The 9,959-nt window shown below is 41.3% G+C and overlaps 1 protein-coding gene across 1 annotated transcript; it reads left to right on the forward strand.

Moving 5' to 3' along the window:
* Positions 1-4,236: 4,236 nt before the first annotated feature.
* LOC117513749 (ETS translocation variant 5-like) lies at positions 4,237-9,464 on the forward strand. Its single transcript, XM_034173986.1, has 7 exons — positions 4,237-4,491; positions 4,574-4,845; positions 4,997-5,053; positions 5,146-5,214; positions 5,474-5,625; positions 7,314-7,415; positions 7,590-9,464. Exons 1-7 carry the CDS (start codon positions 4,385-4,387, stop codon positions 7,821-7,823), a joined length of 993 nt encoding a protein of 330 aa, XP_034029877.1. The 5' UTR covers positions 4,237-4,384; the 3' UTR covers positions 7,824-9,464.
* The last annotated feature ends 495 nt before the right edge of the window (positions 9,465-9,959 follow it).

The raw sequence follows: 9,959 nt of genomic DNA on the forward strand, positions 1-9,959 counted from the left end.
CAAGGAATTTGATCTGTCGTCACTGGTCCATAAACAACAATAAAAATAACAGGAAAAATACTTCTGTAAGAAGTGAGGGAGTCAGTAGACAACATGAGCAAAACTTTGTTCACTGTCAACTAAATACAACATAGTGGAATGGGGCTGTGCACGGGATGCAGATGTACAGTACCTTTCAGTGCAGATATACTTTGTTACTGTATATCTCTCATTATTAGCTGCCCCAGGTTGCATCTTGCACCTTCTCACTATGTGCTGCACTGCCTCATGGACATCTTTGCACAGTCTACACCTCAAGTCCTGTTTTCTTTGGTACAGCCGTGCCTCTGTGGATTTGACGCAGGCCTGTTCTTGAGTTGCGATTGTCAGTCGTTGTGCTGTTCAGCCTTTGCTTGCCCCTGGTAGGATTTCTTGATGTCAGCCACACTCTCGATCTTTGAGTGGTACATTCCATAAAGGGGTCTGGTCGTCCATAATGTCTGCTCTTCCTCCTCATCACCCTCTGTCTTGTACTATCAGAGGTACTGACCAAGTGATTTGTCCCACAGGACCAGTTTCTTGACATGCTCTTCAGTGTTCTTTTCAACATGTTGGCTTTGAAGCATATTAGCCCCCGGCCACCTTTTCTTTGCTCGTCTGGTGTCAAGTCTGCTCGATTTTGGGTAGAACCACCCTTGCGTGTTTTGACATCATATGTGACATCTTTCTCTTCCTTTGTCCAACTTATTATTCCAGCAAGGTATCTAATGCTGGGTAGGGTACCAGTATATGTGTTGATGGTCTGGATCATATTCCTGACACTGACCTGGCTTCTTAGTACTTGTCTTGCTCTGTGGAGGTACTTGGCTGTGGGCCTGTACCTTACTAGCTGTGGCTGACTGTGATTAAAAATTAACTTTCACTGTGCTTCTCCCCTCCGCACTCCCCCAGGGAAGATTTGCAATGAATCAATTGATTCTTTTGGATTTTGTGGGTATGCGTGGGTGGAGGGTTGGGGTGAAAAAGTTTTGGGATTAATTACAACTTTTTAAATTGAGAAAATTACCATTGAACCTTTAGGTGGTATAGATATTTTTATTTATTTTGTTAATCTGAGCAAATAAAATAAAAATGATCTGAGCAACCTCATACCATCAGGTGTAAATAAGTATAAATTGGTAATCTTGGGATTTACATTCTAATAATGCCAAGATGGTCATTGTTTTTCCCATAAAGAAATACTTTTATTGGTGTCTGTGTTTTTCTGTCTGCAGTGATGTTTCATGGGCCACCTGTCAAAGTAAAGCGAGAATCCAGTCCGTCCAAAGACCTGTCCCCCTGCAGGACGGCCCACACTGACATGTGCCTTTATAGTTACAGGTACTGAATATGTGACACTCCAGACACTTGAGACTGACCTGTCATCATTCCTCATTCAGAGTGTCATTGCATTGTGTTAGTAAAAGGTGTGTGTGTGTGCGTGCGTGTGTGCGTGCTTGTGGTGTCACATTAGTGGCAAAAGCACTCATGAACAAAACATGCATTTGGGCATATTATATTATTTCACATGTGTAGATATTAACTTGAGCACGCAAATTACCTCTGCGCACGCACACTCGGAGGAAACTGCTCCCTGAGCGAGAAAAAAAATGCTGCAGCGAGGAGGAATATGTGACCAGCGCGCCACCGCCCTCTCAAAGTGGATTTCTGTTCTTTCGCTCTAAACTTTTGGCGCTATGGGGGAGGGAACCGGGGCTCGGTACTGCTGGGTCTGCTGTGATTGGTTGTTTCTGAAGATTGAGATTTGATTGACAGCCCTCAGACACGAAGGTCTGCTGAAACAAAGGAGAAAACGGTGTCTGGGCAGAGGTTTCTTTAAATGTCACTAGTCTTTTTATGCCGTTTGTTTTATTTACTGACTGCTTTTTCAGTTTAACTTAAATTTCTTTGCTTGGTTCACGTCCACTTGTTAATATTCTGTACATGTTTGTACTACATCTAATGATGTTAGTCCCTTGGTTGAATGCATGGCGATGTAGAAGAAGTGAGTGCTGTATAAAGTGGTGATTTTAGAATCTTTTGGGCAAAAACTCAGAGGGCTCCTAAAACCAGCATTCATCACCATTATTTTATAAGCGTAGCCCTGTGTTTGTTTGTTGGGGGTGTGATGGCTCAGTGCTTGGAGCACTGACCTTCTTTGCAGAAGGTTGCCAGTTCAAGTGTCAGCTGGGACTGGCATCCAATGCCTCCCTGCTACCCACTCGACAGTAAAAGGAGTATCTGACTAACAGCTGGCTAAGGTGTAATGTGACGAGATAAGGAACTGGCCACTCGACCTCATCATGCCCTAACTCTGCCCATGTGAACATCTCTGAAGCTGTGTAAAGCGTATGGGGCTCATGTCTTTTGTTGTTAGTCATCAGGTCATTTGTTTCCTCTACCTTCTGTTGTTGTTATGCAACCATTAAATGCTCAATACTCCAGTAATTGTTTCCGCAAACAGTCTTCAAGCCTTGGAGGTTCAGTGGGCCTCAGAACTCTGATCTTTCATTCTTTCCATAGATTTTCTGTTTGATTTAACTCAGGTGCTGGGTCATTCCAGCAGCCTTATTTTCATTCTCTCAAACCAGTTGAGAGTTTCCTTGGCTGTGTATTTGGGATTATTGTGTTGTTGAAATGTCCACCCTGATTTGATCTTCATCATCCTGGTAGATGGCAGCAAGAATGTCTCCTTCCATTTTTCCATTCATCCTTCCTTCAATGATATAAAGTTTCACTGTGCTTTATACTGGAAACCAGCCCCACATCACGATGTTCACACCTCCAAACTGTGGTGTTTTTGGGGTGGTGTGCAGTGTCATTTTTGGTGTGTATTATGGCATCCAAAGAGTACAGTTTTGGTCTCATCTGACCAGACTATATTCTCCCAGTATTTCTCAGGCTTGTTTAAATGTTGTGCAGCAAACTTTAAACAAGCCTCCATATGATTTGTCTCCAGCAGTGGAGTCTTACATGGTGAGCTTGCATTCAGGCCATGGTGGTTAAGTATTTACTAATTGTTTTCATTGAAACAATTGTACCTGCTAACTCCAGGTCTTTCTGAAGCTCTCTACAAGTGGTCCTTGGCTCTTGGACAACTCATTTGATAATTCTTTTTGCTCCTCTGTTAGAAATCATGTGAGGAGCACCTGGCCGTGGCCAATTTATAGTGAAATGATGTTCTTTCCATCTTCAGATTATGGCCCCAACAGTGCTCACTGAAACATTCAGAAATTTAGGAATCCTTCTGTTATCAATGCTATCAGTATGTTATACAACATTAAGGTTGCAAAGAGCTTGAGAGAGCGCTTTCCTTTTACCCATCATGAGATGTTTCTTATGTGATGCTTTAGTAATTGAGACACCTTTTTATAGGCCCTCAGTTGGTACTGAACCAGCTGATATTAATTTGCACTGATAAGGGGTGGGTTTGCTTTCTAATTACTGATAGATTTCGATTGGTGTGTTGGATTTCCATGCCTTTTTGTACCTCCCTTTCTTCAGTTGTTCAATCATTTTTTTCCGCACCATTCCACATTGTTTCACATAGTTTATGGACATCTAGGGTTTTATTTTTATTTTATTTTTTTTCCATGTGTGCATTACTTACCAACATCTGTTGAAAATTTCATGTCAATAGCACCTAATCAAATAACCAAATATATTTACAAAGAAAAAATGGTGATGTGTTCCATACTTATTTACCACTTGTAGGTGTCATATAAAACAAATTATGAATTTTTCCATTCATGCATTGGAAATAATATTTTCATTTGTTGAAAGATGGCACTGGTTGGCTCTTCGATGAATGGTATGTTCTAGCTTCCAACTTGTGCAACTATTCTTACCATTGCACAAATGGTAAAATATTCATTATTTGTATATTAGCTTCACTGTCTCATGTACTTAGAAATTTTCATTCCCTTTTTAACATACGTTTTTGAGTTTCATTCCTATTCTTTCCAACTATGGATTTTATTTCATTGTTTTTGTTCATTCATATTCTTTTCCTTGTAATTAAACTCTCTGGATTAAATGCCCTACATATTTTTGTTTTCTCATTATAGTCTTTTTACTGTTTAGAGAAAAGGATAGATAAATACAATTAATTAAAAGAGAATCACTGTCTGCCATTCTGAATTAAGTATTTGGGTAGCCATTGACTAGCCACTGTCTCCGTCTTGCTCTTACTGTTGCATCTTTATCCTTAGTGCATGTGAGAGCCAGCCAGCAGGGATCAAACCTCCAACTCCAGCATCCACAATGGCAGCTTCCTGTGGCTTCCCCCATCTTACTGGGCCTCGCTCCTTACATAGGCAGTTACAACTCCATGCCCGCCATCTGACCAGTAACAGCTCCTCAAACCATGTGCCCCTCTGTAAGCCCTTCCATCCGCCACAACCAAAGCCAGCAGTTTGGACTGCCGTGTCCCCCAATGAGCAGTTCCAGTGGCTTCAGCAGTACAGAACAGAGGTGACTTTTAGGCTATATGCTGAAATAATTTGTACTATTGTTGAAGCTTTCCATTAAATCTGTGTCTGTCTCTGCACCTCAGGTTCCAGCGACAGCTGTCAGAGCCGTGCTTATCTTTCCTTCCTCCAGGGAGCAGACCGTACCCCTCTTCTAACTGCGACGGACGGCCAGTGTACCACCGCCACCTTTCAGAGCCCTTAGTACCCCGCTGCCCTCGGAGCTTTAAACAGGAGCTAGTGGACCCACGATACCCAGACCCAGGAGCTGCTGGACCAGGTCCAGCTCCACCACAGGCCACCACCTTCAACAATGTCACCATCAAACAAGAGCCAAGAGACTTCAGCTTGGACTCTGGTTTGTGTTGTCTGTTACTTTACTTAACATTTGTTACACTATTTAACATTAAGTATTTAATGAGTAGAGATGCTGTTTTTGCTTGTGTGTGTGCATGTGCACATCCAGATTTAGTGTAGTGTGAACATAAAATATGTCGTATGTTTTGTAGACCATCAGGCATCCAAATCATTTGTGAAGTCATCAGTGTTCTATCAGAATAACATCGGTAAGTTGGTGCTTGTTTTGATTCTTCAACAAAATGTTCCATCTTTGTTATTTATTCATGTATTTATTTATATTTTTTAACCCCTCACACAGGATTTGGTCAAGACAGAGAGCCACATTTCTTCTACGATGACACTTGTGTTGTACCAGAAAGGCTGGAAGGTAACAGCTGAAAGAAGAATTTACTGTTGAGTTGAAAGCTTGAATGTGAACCTCAGAATTTTTAATCAGCTTATTATAGTCACATATTATAATCACATTCTGTGCCATTTTTCATGAGCTTGAATTTTTTTTTTTTTTTTTTTTAGGAAAAGTCTGAAAGGAATTTGAGGCAAATTCAGTCTTTAAACTGAATTTAAATTAGCAGGAGGATAACTGTTGGTTTTGAAGAGACCTTAATGTTGACTTATTGACCCACTAGGTAAAGTGAAACAGGAAGTTATGCCTTACCAGCGCCGTGGCTCTCTGCAGCTCTGGCAGTTCCTTCTCACTCTGTTGGAAAACTCGGCAAACAGACACCTGATCGTCTGGACGGGACGCAACATGGAGTTTAAACTAATCGATCCTGAAGAGGTCAGTTATCACTGAAGACCACGGGTGGTTTCTCCACTGTGTCTGAGGCTTAGGGAGGCTGATTTTATGTGACATCTAACAGGAATTGGGGAGGGTCTTCAGGGTAACTGAGGCTTGAGGTCCATTCATGCTCTATTTATATAATTCTCTGTCAAATGATGTGCCCATCACTGCCCTCATACTTCCATACGTCCTTCATGCTTGCAAGGATGTTACGCAAAACACTGATGACATGGCACTGCAGACGATGCTGAAAATTTGCGACATCAAACATGGTAATGTTTCAAGAAGTCATAATGATCTACCACAACCAGATAAAACCATAAGCAGCATTAACTGAAGTGGTCTGTGAGACCATCCATCCAGTTTACATTTTCTGCGCAGGCCACCAATCTGTCGCAGGACCGACACACATAAACAGGTGAACACATTAACAATCTGTCATGCCTACAGTCATATTAGTCACTAATTCACCTAATCGGCATGTCACTGGAAGCGGGAGGAAGCCAAAGCACTCAGAGGGAACCCACACAAACACAAGGAGAACATGCAACACCACACAGAAAGGACCGGGTTGGAAGCAAACCTGGGACTTTCTCACTGTGAGCCAACAGTGCTAACCACTAATCCACTGTGAGAGCATTAAAAGTTACATGTATAAAAATCTAATCAAAGATTCTGCCTTTGTTGGCAGTCTTCATTGTGTCATATTGCCCAGAGTTATGTCTCGCTTGAACTTGGGTTGCACTGCACCCACTACTTCAGGGGTACTGCTCCATTTGGCTGCATTTGTAAGAGTTCAGGAAACTGAAACAAATGCAGACAAAATTAATGCAGAATGCAGAAAGAAGACTCAGTCCATATCCATCTTTAATTTTGAGCAAAATGAGTCTTTGGAAAGACTGATTTTAAACCCCCAGGTGGGCTTCCAAGAACAAAGCGTATATTGAGAATGGTTGTGAGTCAAAAACCACTCATCTGATTGACCCCCAAGTTTAATACTGGGTTAGGGCATCACTGTGACATGTTCATCCAGATCAACATTCAATCATTGAACACTTGCTGCCCTCCATGACCTACGTCATGGGTCCTTGACCTTTGAGACCAAGAGATGCCTGGTAAGACCATATGCAGTCTTGAAGTTGTTGGACAGAGGTGGTTGGCAATGCTGATATCTTTGCTGAACAATGAAGGCTCAAGTCTTTACGGTCCTGGTGCTTCTTGTCTTACTGTATGGTTGTGAAACTGGTTGGTAACCAGTGACCTAAAATGACAACTGGATGTCTTTGTTACAAGGCCTCTTTGGAGGATCTGGAATGAGTTTGTATCACTTGCCTTGTGAGGGAGAGTCGGCTGCAACATTTTAGCCATGTGGTGTGCTTCTCTGTGCATGATTCAGCACACAGCAGCCTCTGTGCTGAGGATGCCAGCAGCTGGAAAAACCAAGGGGTTTCCCATGTTTCTCATGGCTGCAGCAGATAAATGGTTGTTTCCAGAGGGAATGGATCGGTTGTCTGCCTAGGTGATCATCATCCAGGACCCAACATGGTTCCGTGTTGCGGTGAATGTTGTGATGCATAGTACCAGTGCATGCTGCCAGATTTGACCTGATACCTTGTGTGTAAGATAATCTCTAACATGAAGTCCAGTTGTATGTGTAAATCTGACTGTGTTCTCGTTTGGTTCAGGTGGCTCGTCACTGGGGGATCCAGAAGAATCGACCGGCCATGAACTATGATAAGCTGAGCCGCTCGCTCAGGTATTACTACGAGAAAGGAATCATGCAGAAGGTAGAGTTTGCAAGAAATTTAATTTGCACATATTCAGAATATTGTCTTGATGCATGCTTTTTTTTTTTAAACTATCTTAAATTTAAAGTCTTAAAAGCTTGAATCATCAGCAGATAATCAATGTCATGGTAATATCAGTTATAAAACACTCTTTTCTTATTGGCTCTGGTACAGGTGGCTGGGGAAAGGTATGTCTACAAGTTTGTGTGCAACCCTGAGGCACTTTTCACCATGGCTTTCCCAGACAACCACCGGCCGAGCCTGAAGGCCGACCCAGATGGCATCCTGCTTCCCAGCGAGGAAGAAGGGCTCGTTCTTCCAGGCTCTGAGGAGGAGGGGCCTTACCTGTCTGACGGGGTGGAGCAAAGCATCAGGGGACTGGCATTCCCTGACACATACCCGTACTAAAATCAACAGTCTGGCAGCTGGAGGAAGGAGCCCAAAATTACTGCAAAATTTCTATAGATATAAACTTCCTACTCTCAGAAAGAATTGTGATTTTCTTTGAGTTAAATTGACTGAGATAACTGAGATAAATTGTTTCTGATGATGTTTGGTCTTTTGGAAAGTAATTTTCACCTGCTGCAAACACTGACTTCCTTCTCAAATTCTGCATGCACCTTAACGTGATAAAATCATCAATCCACAATATTTTCATAGAAGGGAACATCTATTGACAAAATCATAGTTCAATCTAAAACCACCTCATGGATGCACAATTGCTGTCACAAAGGATCAAAATCAGTTAGTCTTGTTTTTCTGGGAAAAGCCACTGATTAACTGAATAATCTTTTGTTTTTGGAAATATTTAACAGTAATATTACTCATTGTACAAATCTTTAGTTCTGATTTGGTTTTATTGAAGGGTACATCCACGTATCTGCAAAAATAAATTTCGTCACGTCCACACTGATGAGGTAATGTGCTTCACCGTGGGACTTTGATCTGGGGATATGATGCGGTGTTTGCTGGGAGGACAAAGTTCCACATGGTGCACAGTATGAGATCAACTCAGTTTCTCAAACAATGTTTTAATGCATGCATAGTTATCAGCATGGTTGCAAAATATTGGATAACTGCTGATGTGACTAACCGGTTAAATGTGTTACATGGAGTTTGACGGCTACGTGGATGTAAAGATTTGCTGTTAGTTGTTTTCTGTTGTTTTGGGGCGTTGATGAGCTTCATGTAGATGACGTCAAATTGCTCCAGTATATATATATATATATTTTTTTTTTTTTTTTACCTGTAAACTGCAGATAATCCAGTTTCCTGTGGGCATAGTCTAATCCTTTCTCGCATGAATGATCTTTGTAGAATACACCTTTAGCATGCTGGTTGATCTTTGACTTTGTCAGAAGCTGTTAAAATGTTTCAGGAACTTGTCACCGTCTGAACTCTGGGATCTGCATTTAAACCAAAAAACAAAAGAAAAAATCCTTATAAGCCACGATGACATTGAAATGATTCTTATTTTTTATGGGGTTAATCCTGTTTCAAAGGGACAAATATGTACGTATTTTGGCCCTTCTATAGTGATGGATACTGAAATATAGTTTGTGTTGTTTTTAAAGCTAATATTTTTGGCTATATATGGCTTTGTAAGTTTTTTTTTTTTTTTTTTTTTCCTTCCTATTGCTATTTTATGACAAAGGTACTGCTTCTATTTTTGATTCTCTAATATTGCCACTAAGCTTGTGTCAAGTGGACATCTTTACAAATGGTCCAGCAGTTATTATTGTACCATGATAGTTTTCCTCAATTTTATATATTTGCTTCAGTGTCTGTCCATAATTGTATATGAATATATTTTTGCAAAATGCTTGGTTTGCGTCACTTGATAAAGATGCAGAGTTTTAATGCTGTGCATATAGTCTGCGTGGGCTGAATCTCCACTTTGAATCCTACAAACGTAAAAGAGGTGTCTGGATATATTTTATGTCACATACTGGAGGCTGCTGAATGATTAGACACTGCTGTGATGTCCTCATATACTGTATGTGTGCCTTCTGCTGATCTTTACTGATACAAATAAACTATTTTACTCTTCACAGTACTTCATTTCAAAAGTGCTTTAGTTTGTGAGGAAAGTTTTGACTTGTTTTTGCTTAAGCAGTGTTGTTGCTTGGAATTGTGGTAACCCCCCCCCCCCCCCAAAAAAAACGCACAAAACGTTGCTGCTGTAAGCCACAGGTTTGCTGTATCCCACAGCAGCCTATGCTCAAGGATCTTGAAAGGGAGCAACATTTCCACCTGGTGGACATGTACTATTAATGCAGATTCAGCCGAATTTCACCAAGAGCTACAGAGAGGATACTGTCTCACTGGGCTGTGACAGCTGCAACAGCCTGCAAATAACTTCCTTTTATGTGATCAGAGAGGAACAATGCTTCTGGAAGCAGCCGAGCAAGTCTAACAGCCTCCAGCCACTCTGCAGCCCGGCCGGTGTCGCCAACCAAACCGTCCCCTCTAAAAACTGGTGATTATTAACCATCAGATGACAAATTAAAACTTCTTAAATCATTCTAAAGTGAGTTTTAAGCA

Source organism: Thalassophryne amazonica, chromosome 1 (assembly GCF_902500255.1).
Source record: "Thalassophryne amazonica chromosome 1, fThaAma1.1, whole genome shotgun sequence".
Taxonomy (NCBI): Eukaryota; Metazoa; Chordata; class Actinopteri; order Batrachoidiformes; family Batrachoididae; genus Thalassophryne; species Thalassophryne amazonica.